General features: G+C 35.8%; 1 protein-coding gene across 2 annotated transcripts in view; it reads right to left on the bottom strand.

Annotated features, from left to right (window-relative positions):
- Positions 1-574: 574 nt before the first annotated feature.
- Positions 575-21,571, bottom strand: part of Fam135a (family with sequence similarity 135, member A) — an 84,491-nt gene continuing 63,494 nt past the window's right edge. For both annotated transcript variants that reach the window (XM_013036646.1, XM_013036645.1), the window contains exons 16-22: positions 20,917-21,077; positions 16,035-16,126; positions 14,741-14,838; positions 13,856-14,007; positions 11,640-11,750; positions 5,424-5,537; positions 575-1,981 (exon numbers count right to left, since the gene is read on the bottom strand). In XM_013036646.1, coding sequence (XP_012892100.1) covers positions 1,776-1,981; positions 5,424-5,537; positions 11,640-11,750; positions 13,856-14,007; positions 14,741-14,838; positions 16,035-16,126; positions 20,917-21,077 — 934 coding nt within the window. In that variant the 3' untranslated portion in view covers positions 575-1,775. The remainder of the gene's footprint in view (positions 1,982-5,423; positions 5,538-11,639; positions 11,751-13,855; positions 14,008-14,740; positions 14,839-16,034; positions 16,127-20,916; positions 21,078-21,571) is intronic.

The raw sequence follows: 21,571 nt of genomic DNA on the forward strand, positions 1-21,571 counted from the left end.
AGGAGGAGGCTACAATGCTTGATAAGAAATGTACTCATTATCTTGCCCATGTAATTGTAACCCCTCTGTACAGTATTTTCACAATAAAAAAAATCACAGACTTACCTAGCTTCAAACCACAATCCTCAGATCTCAGCCTCCTGAGTAGCTAGGTCTACAGACATGAGCCACTAATGCTTGACCATAAGGATGCTTTTTAAAGTATCCAAAATGAACAAGAAAGGAAAAATAACATTATGTATTTAAGATGGTTTTGGTTAAGGTTCTCCCCAAATTGTGTTAGTATTTCTTCTTTCAGTTCATAGTACCAAAACAGCAAAAACTTGTGGGGGAAAAATAAAAACCCAACTCTCTCACATTCTGTGCACATATTCCTGGATTGCAGCTTGCTGGAAAACCTTGCTGACATATGGGGACACATTCTGAGAAGAGACATCAGTGCTGTGTGAATATCAGTGTATTTATACAAATCTAGATGGTATTATGGCCCACTGCTCAGGGTATTATGTTTGTGCATTCCACTGCCGATGAAACAGCATTACATAAAAGTAAGGGATTACATGTTTTAGCTATCCTCCAGACACACATTTGTTCATTTATTTACACCAGAAGCAATTAACACAATGCTGAAAATAAACATGCATCAATTAAATAATGCATACTTACAAAAAAAACTCTGTCCATTACAATTGATGAATGCAAACAGTCTTTCCATCCACCCTTAGTGCATCACAAGAAAAACAGGGAAGGAAAATAGTGAATTTAATGTTATTCAGCACCTTTAGTAAAGTCAAAATTTAATATCTCCATATATCAAAAACATTTTCATCTGTATCACCAAACATGTAAAGTTAGTTTTTTCCATTTTAACATGAAGTATTTACATTACTCTTCAGATGAATAACTTTTAACAACAGTTAAAAATTATCTAAATTCACAAAAGTATTGCATAAATTTAAACATTTAATTACTATGTACATACAAGGAAGTTTATGAAAAAGCTAAAGAAATGGAGTCAAAAGGTTCAGGCAACATTACCTTCACAAAATTCCAAACAAATCAAGGCAGAGGGAATTCAAAAATTTTTATATGCTGCTAATGTGAACATAAAAATTCCAGTAATAAAAGTCAATATGAGAAATGATGTTTAAACCAACAGAAGAAAATATATTTTAATAGGCATGATACATGTGTAATAGCAATAGTAATGGTTTCATAGAAAACAGCCACAACATTGTCATGTATGAGCTACCTGGTTTGATCACAGGATAAAGGGATGTTTCAGGAGTAAAGAAGTTGATTTCAAAAATATATTTTAGCAGCCATATTTTATTTCCAGTTAAAACACAGTAAAATGTTAAAAGAAAAATTTATAGTTAGCTAAATAATACCCCAAAACTAGAAAATTAAAAATCCCATGCTATTCTAGCAACAACAGCCTCTAGTAGATGTAGTCTGATGTAAGAGTCGTGAGAGCCAATAAGAATCAGATGTCCATATGGGCTTAAAGTTCACTGAAATACATAGGTAGCAAAATTTATGAAAAAGTAATAGAAAAGTAAAAAGATAAAATTAAAAAAATATTGCACAGCCACATTACCTAGAAAATAAAGTTGATGTTTAAAAAGCTCTATGCACGGATGATATAAATTATCTTCCATATAAAAATGTATAAATATTTCTTAGAACTTATTAACATCTACATTTAACTATAATACATCATTTAAATCACTGTTGGATGAGGTAATTGTCAAGTCTCTAATAATGCTTTTATCCTACTGGAAATATTTGAGGGCAGCGACCAGAAAGAATTTCTCTAAAAAAATTTCTGAATCAAGAACAGCTATATGAGCAGCTCTCCCAATGAGTGAATCTGCTGTATTGGGCAATGCATTGATGACGTTGTATCGAACCAAATTACAGTCTTTGCTTTGTAGAACTGGGCGAAGCAAGTTGTGGATCATTTCTGAATAGATCTGTCCTAGAGAGAAAAAAGAAAACAGAAAAAATATTACTATGAGTAATTGGAAAAAAGTATCAACTCTTAAGTAGTTCACAAAATTCAGTTACATTATTTCTACATAAAGCAGAAAGATACCTTTCAAATTTTAGGTTTTATTTTTCTTTAAGCTATCATTTTTTATTATTTTGTAGAAAATATAATTACAATTTCCAGCCAGGTAAAAATAACAAATTTATTATATATCATTTGCCAATTTGATTCTTTTTAACTCAAATCAATGCATGTAATAAAGAAAATAATTTCCTAATAGTTAAATCATTTGTAATTTATGAAATTATTATGAAAGTTAGCCATAGTAAAGTGACAAGTCATATTAAAATGATAATGTGAAATCAACTCTATAGGCTACAACAAATATTTTCACATTTGACAGTTAATATTCTAAATCATGTTGAGAAAGAACAGCAAATTCATACAGTCAGAAGAACAACATAAACGGCTCAAAGATCAACAGAATTCCTTTGATTTGAAGGTGTACTTATTCCTTTTTTTTTGGTCGGTCCTGGGGTTTGAACTGTGGGCTTAGGCACTGTCACTGTGCTCTTCAGCTCAAGGCGAGTACTCTACCGCTTGAGCCACAGTGCCACTTCCAGTTTTATAGTGGTTTATTGGAGATAAGAGTCTCACAGACTTTCCTGCCCGGGCTGGCTTTGAACCATGATCCTCAGATCTCAGCCTCCTGAGTAGCTAGGATCACAGGCGTGAGCCACCAGCACCCTGCTCTTATTCTTTTTTTGCTTTTAATTCAAAATTGTACTCTACCAGTTTATGGCTGTAATCCTAGAGACTCAGGAGGCTGAGATGTGAGTTTGAAGACAGCCCAGCAGAAACATCCATGATATGTTATCTTCAAAAGGCCAGAAGTAGAAGTCTGTGCTCAAGTAGTAAAGCTCTGGCCTTGAGCAAAAATCAAAACACAAAAATACAAAAAAGAATAGCCAAGTTAGAGCATGGGCCCTGAATTCATGCCTTAATGATACAAAAACAGACAAATAAAAAAACAAACAAAAAAAAAAGGTTGTACTTCTCTCTTCCTTTTTGGTAAAATCTTAAAATCGGTTTTCTGAGGTCATGTGAAGTACAAGAAATAAAGATTAAATCTGTATTTGTACACATCATGTAAAGCTGACTAGGAGGCAAACTATTGCTTATAGATCTTTTTGGGGGGAGGTGGGAGGAGTAGTGAGTGGTGTCAGTACTGGGGCTTGAACTTGGTGACTCTTGCTCTCATTTGACTTTTTTGTTCAAGTCTGGCACTCTATCACTTAGATTTTTGCTGATTGACTGGAGATAAAGAGTTTCATGACCTTTCTTCCCAGGCTACCTTTGACCCTCGATCTTCAGATCTCAGCCTCCTAAGAAGTTGCTAGGATTATAGGCACCCAGCAAAACTACAGATGACTTAACAGATGACAACCAATAATTGCATGAAGATCACTTTCAGAGAGGTAGATTTCTTTTTGTTGTTGGTGGTGGTGGTTGGTCATGGGACTTGAACTCAGTGCCTGGTATCTATCTCTGAGCTTTTTCATTAAAGGTTAGCATTCTACCACTTTAAGCCACAGCACCACTTCCAGTTTTCTGGTGGTTAATTGGAGATAAGAGTATCATAGACTTTCCTACTCCAGCTGGCTTCAAACTATGATCCTCAGATCTCTGCCTCCTGAGGATTATAGGAATGATCAGAGGGAAAAAAAAGTATAATCACAGAAAGAGCAGAGAGATGTTTTAGAGAAAAATTAATATAACCTATATCATGCTAACTTTAAACATGTTTGTACAGGAAGAAGTTCATACTTTCTTCAGTAGATGCTCTTGTGTCCACTAATAGCATAGAACCTCAGTTAGAGGGTGTTCATCAGCCAGGTGCCAGTAGCTTAGGCCTGTAATCTACCTACTCAGGAGGTTGAGATCTGAGGTTCAGAGTTCAAAGCCATCCCAGGCAGAAAAATTCATTAGATTCTTATCTCCAATTAACCACCAATTAACTAGAAGTGGAGCTGCAGCTCAAGTGGAAGACCACTCGCCTTGAGCAAAAAGCTCAGGGACCAGACCCATCAGTCCAAGCCCCAGGACTAGCACAAAATATAAATAAGTAAATGACATTTATCAAAACCCACATGATTGTTTAAATTGTGAGACTGTTACATTTACAAACAAAATCTATTTTGAATTTTTCACTTCATTAGAACAGAACTTAAAAGGTTATTCTGATACCACTACTGTACAATAAGTATTTGTTAAATAAATGAGTACCTATTATGTGCCAGGTATCACACCAGGCATTGCCAATATAAATGGTAAAAGACTCCCTAACTTAGGCTGTGGGGGAGGAGGGATTTGATTGAAACATGTTGTATGCACGTATGAAAAATTCATAAGGAAATCTATGTAAAAATCTTGTAAAAAAGTTTTAAAAGGGGGATTTGTCATAGGGGAGAGGGGCATAAACAGAGAGAATACAATCAATGTAAATTTCATGTGTGTATAAAAGTAATCACAATGAACCCCTTCAGTCTATCTAAATATCAACTATAAGCTGGGCACCAGTGGCTCATGCCTGTCTGTAATCCTAGCTACTCAGGAGGCTGATATCAGAGAACCATGGTTCGAAACCAGCCTGGCTACAGAAGTCCATGAGATTCTTACTCCAATAAACTACTCAGAAAAGACCAGAAGTAGTACTGTGACTAAAGGGGTAGAGTGCTAGCCTTGAACAAAAGGAGCCCAGGGACAGAGTCCAGGCCAAGTTCAAGCCTCAGGACTCGCAAAAAAAAAAAAAAAATCAACAATAAAAACATAAAATACATAAAACAGTAATTAAACAAAATGAGTCCATGTCTTAAGGAACTGTGTACTGTCACACAATTTTGAAAAAGCAAAAGATCCAGAGTTAAAATCAGCCTTATTCCAGAAAAGGATGTGGGAGATGTGAGATCAGCTTCTTGCACTGTGTGCATAACTAACAATGATTCTGGATGAACACCACGTAACTCTAGGATTACTTTTATAATGGACAAATAGAACTCATGTCACCTTCTAGATCCAAAGAGCTGTGTTTTAAATACTTTCTGTTATGAACCAAACATGGCTTTAAATGGCCTCTAAATGACACCCAGCAGAACATAAAGCATGGCTGAATAGGAAAGCAAAGCAGATTGCTTTTGAGACAGAAAAATGGTGAATCACCTGTCACTAGAGGAAAGCACTATTTCAGGATAAAACACTTAGATGGCAGGAAAGAAAAAATTGAAGAGAAGCTGAGGACAAAAAGCTGTTAATTATAATAGATAGAAAGGGAAGTTAAAGGAGAGAGTAAGAAGAAAGTAATTATAAAATTTAGGAAAAAACTAATTCATAGATTACAACTCTTTGAAATAATTTTTATTCATTCCATTACCTGACTGCTTGTCCTTTAAAGCTGTTTTACACATTTCAATGCGGGCAGAATGATAAGGAACGTAGCGATCCTGTAGGGATCCAACCAGCACAACATTTTTGAAATAATGAAGTCCTAAGAAAATGAATAATGCAATGATTAGCTAGATTTAAACCTATTATCATATACAGTAACCAAAAATTAAATTGATTTCCTAGGGATTATGAAATTTTTGTTGTTGCTGGTGATGGGGCTTGAACTCAGGACCTGGACACTGTCCCTGAAGATTTTTGTGCTCAAAGCTAGTGCTTGACCACTTGACCCACAGCTCTACTTACGGTTTTCAGTGGTTACTGGAGATAAGAGTCTCACAGACTTTCCTGCTTAGGCTGTCTTTGAACTGTGATCCTTAGACCTCAGCTTCCTGAATAGCTAGGATTGCAGGTATGAGTCACCAGCACCCACCTATTATGAAACTTCTGACTCTTAATATATTACAAATTTCTTCTTCAAATTACTATATATTTTCTACAAAAAGCCAGCAGGGACTGAGATGTAGTGGGAAGCTAAATAGGTCTACATAACTTGAAAATAGGCACAGGTGGGGGACAATGAAGTAAAATGAAGGAAGGAGTGACAATGACCAAGAAGCACTGTACCCACATCCTGACTTATAGAATTATAACTCCTTTGTACAAGAACTATAATAATAATAAATTAAACATGGTGGATTATGCTTCACTGGCAATTCTATATGATGTCAACCTTACCCTTTTTAATATTTAAAGACACTTTCAGAATACCCTTTTTGGTACTTAAGGACACTTTCAAAGAAACAAAAGTACACTTTTCCATAAAAACAAAACATTTAATGCATAGTCATTTTAAAGCTGTTAGTTTCAGTTTTCAGTGATGACTGACTAGTACTATTTATATTTTCTGCAAATTTGAGAATGATGTCAGGAGAACACAAGCTTTTCCGGTGATAATAAGTGATTTTTGTTATCAGCCACAAATTTTTTTAGGTCTTTAAAAAGCAAAAAACAAAAAAAAAAGCCCAACTAGGTAAATTTAAAGCTTAGGACTTTGAGTTACTTTACTAACTCATTTAAATAATGAAATCATGGTATTGATTTCTTTTTTTCTTTTTTTTTGGTGTGGGGCTTGAACTGTGGGCCTGGACACTGTCCTTGAACTCTTTAGTTCAAGGTTAGTGCTCTACAACTTGAGCCACAGTGCCACTTGCAGTTTTCTGGTGGGTAACTGGAGATAAGAATTTCACAGACTTTCCTGCCTGGGATGGCTTTGAACCGTGATCCTCAGATCTCAGACTCCTGAGTAGCTAGGATTACAGGCGAGAGATACTGGCACCTGGCATGTTATTGATTTCTTTAGCATCAGTCATATTCTAATAAACTATTTGGCTTGACTAGTAAGTAAAATTTTATGTGCTTTCTAAAGAAGATACAACTTAAGAATGGTATTACAACATTAGAATTGAAATGTATAGACATCGTACTTTATTCCGCAATGTTTCCATGTAAAATTTTGGAACTTCAGAGTACCTTTTGAGTTTTAGATACTTAGAGGTAGGCCAATTGTGAGGACTACTGTGGAGTTCAAATATGGAAAAACTTTATAAGCACTCCCTGGAACTCAAGGACCAGAATCTGGAGAAGACAGGATCTACATAAAGTCAGGTTAGGGTATACAACAGATACACCATGTCAAAAATAAAGCCATTCTTTCTTTTCTTTTTTCTTTTTTTGCCAGTCCTGGGGCTTGAAAGGGCCTGTGCTCCTTTTGTTCAAGGCTAGCACTCTACCACTTGCACAGCACCACTTCTGGCCTTTTCTGTTTATGTGGTACTGAGGAATCGAATTCATGCATGCTGGGCAAGCACTCTACCACTAAGCCACATTCCCAGCCCCCCATTCTTACAAACACGTTCTAACTTTCCTGGAGCAAATTATCTATCACAGTCTATAACATTTATGAATTGTATGAGCTTTGCAATACAGTTATTTCTTCCACATTGGGGTGATATATACATTTCTTTTGTTTTGCATAGCATCAGCTGTTCCCTCTTTCCCACTTGTTCCCTCCCTCCCATCACTGCCATTAAGTTGCTTAGTTCATTTTGGTCAATGATGACAAGATAATCATGTTTTTGGATGATGATTTGGAAAAACACCATTCTATAAAGATAAGTGAATTAATCAAATGTTTATAATGGAATTAATTATGCACATTACTTTTATCATAGAAATTCTAATAAAAATGGGTTTTCCCCATTCATGGTTAACACTTCATGAAACAAACTCACTCTATTTCTGGCAACATTTAGATACCTATAACCTTATAATCCTCAGTGCATCTTTGGGATTGTCTCCATGTCTTAGGGCTTGGGTTTTTCAAAGGGTGCACAATTAACCTGTGAGTACTTAAGTCTCTCCATGGTGTGGATGGGCAAGCATGGCTTTAAGAAAATAGATTTTCAGATCCAAAGCTACCAATGAGTTACTTCATAAAACTGCCTTATTTTGTCCTCACTTTTAAGATATACAGAATGTCTAGGTTATCTCTGACCAAATTAAGTTTGGCTATTTGACCGTGGTTTTGATTGTTTGAACTAGATTTTGTGACACTTATTTTGCATGAGCTAAAGATATAACTCTAATAAAATGAGCCACAGCCTCATATTTTCTGAAAATATAGTTATAGCTTCTATGGATAAATTATACCAAGGAGTATTTTTTGAAAGACTTTTTTTTGGGGGGATCAGGCATTATTGAGGCTTAAAGTTAGGGTATCGTGTTCTTGCTCTTGACTTCCTAAGTTCAAGTCTTTTACTGATTATGACACAGCTAACAGCTGTGTATAATATTCCAAACTCCTTTTTGGTTTCAAACAAGATTTTTATTTTATTTATTGACTGATAATATTTCATGGCAGTTTTGTAGATCAACATTCAGGGCCCCTTGCATGCTAGGCAAGTACTCTACTATGGGGTTACACAGTTAGCAAAGTTTACTTTAAAATTATACAGACTTGGGGGGGAGGGGAAACTATGTGGGGGGAGATAGGAAGGGATGGGAAGGGGAAACAAAGGAGGAGGCAAAAAAATAAAATAAAATAAAATTATACAGTGTAAGTAGGAACATAATATTACACTATTTTTTGCTTTGCTTTTTCACTCAATATTATAGGGGAATCTTTTATGTTTTCACAATATACTACCTGTTTTCAACCACTATATGGTATTTCCATGTTTACATTTTAATATTTCTCTTACAACCTACCACTGGGCATATAGGCCTGTTCTATTTCAGAGGGGAGGGAAAATATAACAGTCAAAAGACAGAACATTAAAACCCCCTGTGATGAACAGTCTTTACCTACTTCTGTGCATCAATTCAGTACTGCCAAAAAAAGGGGGGGAAATTTCTTTTGACCAGTTATATTCTGTAATCTTCTATCAGATATATACTGGGTTTACAAATAAAAAGACAATATCACTATTGTAAATACATGAGTTTTATTTAAAAAAAAGTCTTTCAACTCTTAGAAATCATACAATTTTAGACTTTAAAGATGCTTTCTTCATTTAAAACTAATGAATAGAGATGGCTCACTCCTATCATCCAAGCTATTCAGGAGGCATAGATTTGAGGGTCAAGGTTTGAAGTTAGCCTGGGCAGGAAAATCTGTGAGACTAATCTCCAATTAACCCACAAAAAGGAAAAAGAGGAACTGTGTCTCAAAGAGGTAGAGCACTAGAGCCTTGAATGAAAAAGCCAAGTGAGAATGTGAGGCCCTGAGTTCAAGTCCCAGGGCTAACACACAAAAAAATAATGAATAGCTTTCAATTAAGGATTGCTATGAACTAATGATACATTGCAGAGTAATATACTGCATCAAGTGGAAGACTAACAGGGAATTTTTCTTAAATAAAAAAGAAGACAGAGTAAAATACTGAAATTTGAGTCAAGTAAACTTAAGTTTCCCCAAGAGAATGAGAACTTGGCTGTTCAGGTGAAACTGAAGCAGTTACCAGACTACTACATGCAGGACTTTGCAAGGTCCTTAATCAACTTTCTGATTAAAATATGAAAAAGAATTTATCACTTCTGATCATTTTAAAATATATGAGAACACATTAGTTAATTACATTTGGGGGGGGGAGGGTCCAGTCGTGGGGCTTGTACTCTGGGCCTGGGCGCTGTCCCTCAGCTCTTCAGCTCAAGGCTAGTGCTCTACCACTTGAGCCACAGCACCACTTCTGGCTTTTTCCTTTTTGCTTATGTGGTGCTGAGGAATCGAACCCAGGGCCTCAGGCATGCAAGGCAAGCACTCTACCACTGAGCCAACTTCCCAGCCCCAAGTACATTTTTTTTTTGTCACTTGAACTCTGGGCCTGGGCGCTGTCCCTCAGGTCTTCAGCTCAAAGCTAGTGCTCTACCACTTGAGCCACAGTGCCACTTCCAGCTGTTTCTGCTTGTGTGATGGTGAGGAATTGAACCCAGGGCCTCATACATGCAAGGTAAGCACTCTACCACTAAGCCCCATGTTAAATACTTTTTTTGAGAGGATCCCTCTATGTCCTTAGGCTGTCCTTGAAATCCCAGATTCATGCTACCCTCTTGCCTCAGCTCTCAAGTATCATTTCTATTTACAAATAAGAAAGCTGAAGCTTATTTAAATTAAACAATTTAAACAAGTTTGAAATGTAATTAATACCCATTTCATCCAAAATGGTAATTTTAGGCTCTTACATCCTGAACCTGTTGTAGTAATCAGTTGTATAATAGCTGTTAAGGTATGTTTGAACAGGTAGTGTAAGGTAAATAAATTTTAAGTTTTAAGCCCTTATGAAAGAATTCCAAGTTTGAAAAATCTACTCACACCTATTATTAATAATAAACATAGTAAGAAAGTAAATATCTGTTCAGCTGAGAAAGTCACAAGCTACAATGTCTATACAGTAAAATTTTATAGTCTCTTCTGACTGAGAATTAAATTTCACTTTGTATAATATAGAATAAATACAAAGACCTGAGGGAATATTTATGTTCAGTCTGGTTTTTCATACAACTCTGAACCTGTCAGGAAAATGGTATGAACACCAAACTTAACAAATAATGTTTCTCTTATCTGTAATCTTTTACAACATGAGACATTTATTTGTGAACTGTAATCCCTTTGTTCAACTACCTAATAAAAAATGAATAAGGGCATGGTGCCCTTGGCGCATGTCTGTAATCCTAGCTACTCAGGAGGCTGAAATCTGAGTATCATGGTTCAAAGCTAGTAGAGGCAGATAAGTCCCCATGAGACTCTTACCTCCAATTAACCACTGAAAAACTGGAAGTGGCTCTGTGGCTGAAGATGTAGAGTGCTAGCCTTGAGCACAAAGTGCCTAGGCCCTGAGTCAAGCCCCACAATCACTACCACCACCACCAACTTCAACAACAACAACAAAAATAACAACAAAAGAAGATAGAACTGAAGATGCAGTAAAGAGGAAGAGAAATATTCATACACTACTACCAAGAAAGCTGAAAATCTAGGCCTTGATCACTCAGTAGATATGTAGAGATGGTTAGGGGAGGTGTCTAAAACAACTTCTAAGGTGAAATAATTTAAGAAATTTACAGAAGTGCTTGAGAGCCCTGAAAAGGGAAGACAGAAAAATGTGTGGGAGTTGACTCACTAAGAAGGGCTGGAGATAAGGGTGGGGAACAGCTAGACAGACAGGAGGCTCAGACATGCAGAAAACTCATGAAACCAGACATTAATAAAACAGGCACTGGGCTGGGAAGGTGGCTCAGTAGTTGAGTGCTTGCCTTGCATGCATGAAGCCCTGGGTTCGATTCCTTTGCACCACACAAGCAGAAAAAGCTGGAAGTGGCACTGTGGCTCAAGTGGTAGAGCACTAGCCTTGAGCTGAAGAGCTGAGGGACAGCGCCCAAACCTAGAGTTCAGGCCCCACAACCAGCAAAAATAAAAACTAAAAATAAAACTGACTCTGACTTCAAATATGAAAATTAGAAATCACAACTTGTACAATACAAAACCACAGAGTAAAGGGGAAATATATTTTAGAGTCTGTGATTTCATTACTACAAAGTAGAGTAGAATACTTAACCATCAGAAAGAAACGCCAATAATTGGCTAAAGGCTTATTTTTAAAAAGTTTTCATGTGCATATTTTCCAAACTATTATTAAGTACTTACCTGCTTTATTACTGAGCTTATATAAAAAAGTTTGGCGAGGGTCAGAGTGATCTCGACATGTCAGTTGCAAAAGAGAACCTGATTTTTTCCATTTTTGCATAAACCAGAGACCTAGAAGGTTGTTTATATGTTAGTACAAATGGAAATATATAGCATTGTATAACACTTATTAAATTTAATATCTTTACCTTCACAAACTGACATCACTCAAATGAATAAAAAATGTTGTAGAGTAATTCCACTTTCTGATACCAAATATTAACATAAGTGCACGTGTACAGGTTATCTCTGACAAGTGTAAATACATATGTACATATATAGATTAACTATAGGTTAATAGTAGTTGATGAAGGCCTTACTATTTATATCCCACAAGCAATGACAGAAATAATAAGCATATAAAGGAAAATTTGGGAAAACTGGAACTTTAGATGATATTTAACTATAAAGCAGAAGGAAAAAAAAAAACTTGAAACACAACAGTAGATCCACATGCCTAAGCACTGATTTTCAGTCTATAGTTAGTTTCAGTTGACTTACAGGATCAGCTCTTGGAATGTTTCCTAATAACAGCTGATATATTCAATTTCATGTGTAATTGTATTTCTTTATATTATGAAGGATTCATATTCCACTGAATCTTCACTTCAATAGAAATCAAACTTCAGTCATTCAAGACTAGAATACTCTTTGATGAACTTTTTTTCTGGAGTACCATGGAGGGACAGGGAAGTACACACAGGGAAAATGCTGTTTAACTGATCAAATCTGACATTTGTAAGAAGTGTGAGGAAAGGTTAGCACAGAAAGAAATTCAAAGCACCACATCCTACTTATGTCAGGTTCTACTTCATGTGATTTAATGTTTTATTTTCTTTGTGTTCTCTCTCTCTGTGGACTGGGGTTTGACTTCAAATGCTACTGAGCCAAGTCTCTGACACAGTATTTTTAATTTTGAGGACAGGGCCTTGCTTCCTACCTAGCTGCAAGCCAGAGCCATGATCCACCTCTAGTCACTGAGATCTCAGGAACATGCTGCCATGTCTACCCTGCCCTCATACAGATGGATTCTCATAGGCTTTTCCGTCCTGTTTGGCTTGGAACTAAAATTCTTCCAGTCTCCTTCCCCATATGGTCTGAGATGACAGGTATATACCACTGTGATATGGATTAAAAAGGGGGATCTCACAGACTTGTCTGCCTGGTAAGACATTGAATTTTAATCCTCCTATCCTCAGCTCCCCAAGTAGCTGAGATTACAGGCATGAGCCACCAATGCCCACTTGCTTTTTTTTTTTTTTTTTAGGTCTTGCTAAGTAGCAAAAGATGGCCTTATACTTGAGATCTTCCCCCTTCTATCTTCTGTGCTGAGATAACAGACCTGCAGCACACCTGCTTCCATTTTTCTCTGGCTGTGCTTTGAAATGATCAATATAAGACAGAAAAAAAAGGAAGTGGGTGTGGCTTGTTAATGAAAGACAATAAAAAAGAAAACAGAAACAAAACTTTCAGGAATTCATGAAAAGTGGAAATAATATCTGATGTATTCTCAGTGATAATCAATCAACTAACAATTATTAAATATTAAAAGAAAAACCTAAGTGGAAACCCAAGGCAATCAAATGTCAGGTATTTCTCAATGTGAATATTCATACTAACCAAAGTTACCATCTTCATTTTCATTTTAATTTCTTTACAAAATTTGGATTAATTTTTTCTTTTTTTACAATCTTGGAGCTTGAACTCAGGACCTGGGAGCTGTCCCAGAACCTCTTTGTGTTCAAGGCTAGTGCTTTACTACTTGAGCCATAGTACCACTTCAGGCTTTTTCTGAGTAGTTTATTGGAGATAGAGTCTCATAGGGCTTTCCTGCCTGGGTTGGCTTATGAACTGTGATCCTCAGATCTCAGTCTCCTAAGCAGCAAGGAATACAGGTGTCCAACTAGTAGAATGATCAAAAGGAACAAAATACTCTTGTGATTTTTAACATATACCATCTCGATGAGTCTATTCACTATCTTCAGTAACATGACTTTGATGAACTTATTGCATGTATATAGCAAAATAGACAAATGGCTAAATCCTGTTTCATGAGATTTCAAGTATGGAACAAATTTAGTGTATAATAAACATGAGAAAATACTAAATTTGTATTGAATGTTCTGTTCTTATAATACAATGAATGTTCTTATAATACAAATAACAAAGCTTTTTACCTGTATTAACTAGAGCACTGCTGTTGTAGAGTGTACCAAGGTGAGGTCCAGAAAGAGAGAGAAAAGTATGAAGTTTGCTGAGGTAATATTTAAACCTTGGCCTTGTAAGCACTGAACGAATTATTAAATTGCCCAATGAATGTCCAATAAAGCTTTAAGAGAAAAAGACATTTCTCCTATAGTATTAGTTTTTAAAACAAAAATCAAAACCTATACACTATACATAAAATATTTCTACTATTACAATCTAAATGTAGAAATAACAGAAAATGTTTACTTATAATTAGTAGCTGGGTAAAAGAAATACATTCTAAAAGTAGTAGGATAATGATTAGATTATACATGTCTCTTAAAAGAACACATATAAATCATGGTAAGTCATTTCAAATAAATTAACAGAATTGTACTTATAACGGGCAACTTTGGAAAAACTGCAACCTTAAAAGCAGACAATTTGATGAGAATAAAATTTAAAATTTTTAACTGACATAATTTTTATATCAATGGGATTCTGTGTGATCATTCAAAATGTGTACAATGTATAATGAGCAAATTACATTAATTAGTATTTCCATTTCTTCAAAACCCACTTCTATCTGTTGGGAACTTTTGGGCTCTTCTGGTTATTTTGTATTTATAAACAGTCAACATCTTCTGACTAGCAGTATTTACAAGGCACAGGCAACATATATGCAACTACTAAACCACTTTCTGTCTCCAAAGACTCGCTTATTCTAAACATTTCATAAATATGAAATCATAAAATATAGCCATTTTAAAGGTTTTTCTTTTTTCTTTAATCAGAGTTTTAGTTTCTTACGTGTAAATCAGGATAAGAAGAAATTCACAGAAATATAATATAAAAACTATTATTATATAAATTACCTTATTTTTGAGACTGTTAGACTATATATTTGAATATATTGTATTATTTCATCCAAAAGGCGATCTGTCATGCTATCAAAATCAGCAAAAGTATCATTCTAAACAAAATAAAAACAGACATATTACATACTAACAGACATATTACATATTAACAGGCATATTATATAAATATGTAGTCACATTGAGAAACTAAATGAACATAAGCTTGAGTCGTTGTTGCTGTTGTTTTGTTTTCTTTCTTTAAGACAGCCTTTCTCTATCTTTCTCTATGTAGTCCAGATTGAACCTAGAACTCGTGATTCTCCAGTCTCCAACTCCCAAGTTTTAATTTAGGTTTTGCCAATAATGGTTAAGCCCAACCTTTTTTTTCTTAGAAAAGTTAGTGAATGTAACACTCATTATATTAAAATGAGAAAATAGTTTATATAGAAACAGGTTCAATATCCTTAATACTTGATTTATTTAGTAATTTATTTGGTGAACTACTAGTATTAAAACATAAAGCTATCTTAATGGCTTAATGAGACAGAATATGAACGTGCGGAAATGTTTCACATATGAAGACAAGAACTCAAACCAACAGAAAAATATTCTTTGGATAAACATTTAATATTAAATTTCATAGAAATCAGAAAAATTATTATTGGTTTGGGGGGGGGAAGGGGGTTACTGGGTTTGAACCCAAAGCCATGCATTTACTTGGCTGGGGATCTACTACTTGAGCTATTCCTCCAGCCCTGCTTTGTTTGCTAGTTAACTGGAAACTCAGTCTCATGGACTTTTCCACCTGTATTGGCTTTAAATGATAATATTCTGGATCTTGACCTACTGAGTAGCTAGGATTATAGGTACTCACCTCATAGAAAGTATTTTGACCAGATAGTTTGATTGTATCATATTTAAATGTTACCTTATAATGTTAAATTCTTTGAAAAGAATATTTAAGCTATCTTGAGTACTTTCCTACCCCCTCCAAGACACCAAAACATAGTAATCTTGTATTAACTAATCTTCTATGTGTATTTTGCCTTATTAAACACTGTGCCTTATTATATTAAGGTTTGTTAAAATCCAGTTCCAGAAAGGTTAAAATCCAACTCCATATTTTGGAAAAATAACAGTATTTTGTTCTTAGTGAATAAGAATTTACTCTTTTAAAAATCTGGAAAAAAAAGAAAAAATAGAAAAAGTATTTCTACTACCACAGGCATACTGAAGCATATTTCTACCTAATACTTAGGTTGAAACAGATAGAAAAATGCTTGCTTCCAACAAAAAGACTGTCTTACTATACCTGATTTCTCTCAGACATAAGAAAATCAATTCTTCCTCCAGGCAGTCCAAGTTCAATGTAAGTTTTTACCAGTCGGAGATCTGCACTGTTACCTAGGGAGGAAAATGATGTTTAAAGACAAATATAACAACTAGATTTCTCAAGTCACCTCCTACACTAGATAGGGAAATGACTTTTTGGTTTCCTTTTCTCAGACAGGGCCAACAATTCACTCTCAGCAGGAAGAAGCTATAAAATGAACTATACAACTTGTGGATGAGGGGAACCAGGGGGGGAAAAAAAAACAAGGAGAAAACAAGGGAAGAGGAGACACTGTTCAGAAAGAAATGTCCTCATTATCTGGCTTATGTAACTAACATCTCTGTATATTATCTTTATAATTTTTTTAAAAGGCTATACAAGATGGACTGTGTCTTCCCTATACCCTAAGATTAAAAGGGATCAAAGTTTAAGGGAAGAGGAGGTTAGGGCAAAAAAGACAAGACAGGGAACATGAAATTTTTTAACAAACATCAAAAGAGACAGTTTCAAAAGTTAAAACTAGGAAGTAAACATAATGAGCAGATAAGCTCCCCTCCCTCCCATCTTGCCCTTTTGAAGGATTAAGTTACAAGATTAGGAGAAATAGGAGAGGCCACCTAAGTGTGCCTTCTCCAAAGACACCCAGGAAGGAGTGGGCCATCTAAATCTGCCTGCTTTGAAATGGTAAAAATTCGTAAATTGGTAAAGACAGAAAGAAAGTCAAAAGGAAGTCCTAAAGGTTACCTATGCTTGTGATGAGCTTCTCCCACCTGCCTCATTTAGAACATAGTCTAAGGATTAGGAGCTGAGTGTACTATTACCAGCCCGGAAACCATAAAAACCAAAGAAAAGAAGAAGAAAGAAGAAAGGAGAGAAAGAAAGAAGAAAGAAGGAGGAAAACAAAAAGGAAGGAGGAAGAAGGAGGAAGAAGGAAGAAGAAAGGAGGAAGAAAGAGGAAGAGGAAGGAAGGAAGGAAGGAAGGAAGGAAGGAAGGAAGGAAGGAAGGGAGGAAGGGAGGGGAGGAAGAGGAGGAGGAAGAAGAAGGAAGAGGAGGAAAGGAAGAGGAAGAGGAAGAGGAGGAGGAGCTATAAAAATTACAGATACAACCCGCCATTCTGAGTCTTTATCTCCTATTTCCTGTCTGGGGAACAGAAATATTTCTTGATCTTTTCCATTCTTCCCTACTTTAAACCTGCTAAATTAAAATAAATCCTCACTAAAATGTTAAAGAAAAAAATGAGTTAAACAAAACTTGCAAAATGTACCATCATACATTTTTCTTTTTTTGTCGGTCATGGGGCTTGAACTATGGGCTTAGGCTCTGTCCTTGCGCTCTTCAGCTCAAGGCGAGTGCTCTACCACTTGAGGCACAGTGCCACTTCCAGTTTTATAGTGGTTTATTGGAGATAAGAGTCTCATGGACTTTCCTGCCTGGGCTGGCTTTGAACCATGATCCTCCGATCTCAGCCTCTTGAGTAGCTAGGATTACAGGTGTGAGCCACTGGCGCCCGGCTACATTTTCTTTTTTTTTGGGGGGGGGTCCGGTCGTGGGGCCTGAACTCTGGGCCCAGGTGCTGCTGTCCCTCAGCTCTTCAGCTCAAGGCTAGCGCTCTACCACTTGAGCCACAGCACCACTTCCGGCTTTTTTTCTTTTTGCTTATGTGGTGCTGAGGAATCGAACCCACGGGCTCAGGCATGCAAGGCAAGCGCTCTACCACTGAGCCACCTTCCCAGCCCCCGGCTACATTTTTATAGTTTTAAAAATAAGCTTTTTTTGTGTAAAGAAAATATACCTTGAAAACTAATTTTCAAATTTTATGTCAAAACACAAACTGTGTGTTCCACAAGTTTGTTTCTTAAGAAGTTTTAGTTACACTGGTGCTTCCACCTATCTAGCTAATAGTATATTTATTCATTTACTAAACTGTAGCTATAAACAAATGACAGGCTTCTTCAACATCACCAACATAGATGCTGACCATCTAACAGTCCTAAAATGCATTGTGGATTTAGATTTAATAAAGGGTCTTTCCTTTGTGTGAGTACAGACTGAGAGAAATAAAAATGTATGTATAGATCTAAGGCTAGTTTATTTTGATGATTATTAACTCAAAAGACACCTATACCTATATTTATAATATGGATATAAATTATAAATATGAAAATTATCTTTAAAATTCACTTTCTTTTTGCTTACTATCAATAAACATGTGTTTATTATCAATTAATTTTTTAAAATTTTGCCCTTCTAATATTTGTCTTTTAGATATTTTTGTGATTCACATATTGACAGGGATCATTATTTTATTTCTGATTTTAAAAGAAACACCTCCAGTGCTTCACTATTAAGTTTTGCATGCCTTGGAAACTTATTGGCTTAAATCACACAAATGGATTGGAGACTAATTCTAGGTAAAATTTAATATTTGGTCCATAGCTGTCATAGTAGAAATGGACACTAAAGCTTATCAACAATACCTTATTTACTTGCTGATGTTCTACTGTATTTTATTTTTACTTTTCTTTATTGTAAAAGTAACGTATAGAAGGGTTACAGTTATTTAAGCAAGGAAACAAGTACAATTTTTGCCAAACATTGTTACCTCCTCCCTGGTTTTCTCCTGCTTTCCCTCCCACTTACTCCCCTTCCAGCAAGTTGTAACCTCATTTCCAACATAGTGTCATGTATCACTATGATACAGATGGTTCACCCTTTTGTGGTTCACCCTTTGTCCTTTGTCTCACCATTTCTGTGATTCTCTACCCATCCCCAAATCAGATAAACTTATATACAAGAAAAAGAGTACTGAAATCAAAAACAGTGACCACAGGGGGTAAAACAAGGAAAAAAGAAAGAAAAATAAGCTTGATGCCGGTGGCTCATGCCTGTAATCCTAGCTACTCAGGAGGCTGAGATCTGAGGATCTTGGTTCAAAGTCAGCCAGGGCAGGAAAGTCTGTGAGACTCTTATCTCTGATAAACCACTAGAAAACCGGAAGTGGCGCTGTTGTTCAACCAGTAGAGTGCTCCCCTTGAGCTGAAGAGCGTAGGGACAGCGCCCAGGCCCAGAGTTCAAGCACCATAACCAACCAAAACAAAAACAAAAACTGCATACAGTACACTAAAAACTAAACTAAAAAAAAACCCTGCTGTTTCCATTCCTTGTAGTTCATTTCAGTTAGCAATGTTTTATAAAGTCCTATGTACATAGCTAATGAGTTATTGTGATCCTTTGCTAGAAACTGAGATTACACCTCACCCCAGTTAGAAAGGCCATTATGAAGAAAACTAATAGCAACAGATGCTGGTGGGGTTGTGGCCAAAGGGAACACTACTACACCATTAATGGAAGTGTAAACTCTTTAAACCACTCTGGAAAGCAGTATGGAGGTTGTTCATAAGGCTAAGCATACCCTATAACACAGCAGTCCCACTCCCGTACATTTACCCAAATGATCACAAACAAGGCCACACTAAAGCTATCAGAATGACTATGTTTATTGCAGCATTATTTACCATAGCCAAGATATGGAATCAACCCAGATGCCCCTGAGTGGATGAATGGATCAAGAAAATATGGTGTATACACACAATGGAATTCTATGCTTCCATCAGAAAAAAATGACACTGCCCCATTCATAAGGAAATGGAAAGACTTGGAAAAAATTTTATTAAGTGAATTAAGCTAGACCCAAAGAACCAAAGGCTACATGATTTCTCCCATTTGTAGTTACTGATTTTTATTTTAAAATTTCTTTATAATTACTTACCTTTTATATTCTGGGAATTAAACTCTGCTGAAGCAACCTTAATATATTGATGTACTTACTAGTATCATTAAGTATATTTATGTCAGATTGGTCTACTATTTTGGGGGGGTCATTTAGTATGATAGTATTATGAAACCTGGTAATCACTAGGTTAGTAACTTTAAGGAATGAGCTGTATTCCATCATTTTCTTCTTCCGGTTTAATTTAAGCAACATAGGGATAGTCCATTAAAACCTGTAAAGAATCTTCAAGTCTTCTTGGTGAGATACTTATTCAACTTTATTATTTGGGGACAAGGAAGAAAGATGAGTATTTAAGTGCATTTTATTTTTTGAAGTATTTTTCAAGCAAAATCAATATTTGCTGAGAGTTCAATAACGAAGATCTGTGTTTAGTATCTCCCCCACACACATACAACACACTTTGGTACTTGTTCCTAGGGCTTAAATTCAGGGCTTGGGTTCTATCCCTGAAGTACACAAGGCTAGTGCTCTACCACTTGAGCCACAGCTCTACTTCCAGTTTTTTAGTGGTTAAGTGAAGATAAAAGCCTCATGAACTTTGCTGTTTCCAACTAGCTTCGAACTGTGATCCTTAGATCTCAGCCTCCTAAGTAGCTAGGATTACAGGAGTGAGCCACCAGTGCCTGGCTGTTTAGTATTTTTTAACCCATAAAATCTAGTTTTTTTTGTCACAGAATCACATTACAATGCAGTTTATAATATGTTTATGTCATATTATAATAAATACCCTCCCAGGGTAGACATATTTATCCTTTACTAATAGTTTCTGCACCTAGAAAAAAAACTGCTGAGTAACCAAAGAAGCTGTCATAATAGAATTTAAGGTACACCTTAATTTTCAACCTAATTCCTAGTAATATTCTGGCCCATGTGGTTTAAGAAGCAACCCACAAAAGAACTAGGAAGACAATCTGAAGGAGACAAAATAACTATTGCTGGAAAATGAACATCAGTTTCAAGGTAAATTTACTTCAAAATAAAATCTAGAATATTTAAAAGTCAAATTCTGAAGAAAACTAAGATCTACAAGGAAAAAAAGACAGGTTAAATCAATAAATGTTACATACCATCTAAACCATGCACACAGACAATGAGATGTACTCCATCTTCAGAACTATCCTCTTCTTCCATGCTAAAGTAAGGTACTGAGGATGCCAGCAGAGGGACATCACTGTACATGAACCCAGGAAGTTTAAGTTGTTTCAATTCTTCTTTTGCCTGAAGGAAGCTGAAAAATATTATAAAAGATATTTTAACAAAAGATCATATTGCTGTTTGGTTTTAGAACCAAAGAGACACTCACCTAACAATTTATAGAATTGTAGAAGAGGAAACCCAGCAACTGTATGTGTGTCTGTATGTGTGTATGTATGTGCGTGAGAGAAAGAGACAAAGAGACAGAGAGACAGAGAGAGTAAGAGAGAGAGAGAGAGAGAGAGAGAGAGAAGAGAAATTAGGGATTATAGTCAGGACCTCAAGTAGCATGTTAGACAAGTGCTCTACCAAAAGGGCTTTTGGGGTTTTGTTTCTCAGATCAGTCTCACTAACTTTATGTAGGTATCAAACTTGTAATCCTCCTACCTCTACCTCCCAATTAGGAATATTTAGTTGTAACAATCATAAACATATGTGGGCTCACCTTAATAATATACATCTGACTATTGAATTTTGATGATCCAGAGACCCTGAGATGTATCCAGTGGGGTGGTATAGTTAGCCTAT

This window comes from Dipodomys ordii, unplaced genomic scaffold (genome assembly GCF_000151885.1).
Source record: "Dipodomys ordii isolate 6190 unplaced genomic scaffold, Dord_2.0 Scaffold325, whole genome shotgun sequence".
Lineage (NCBI taxonomy): Eukaryota > Metazoa > Chordata > Mammalia > Rodentia > Heteromyidae > Dipodomys > Dipodomys ordii.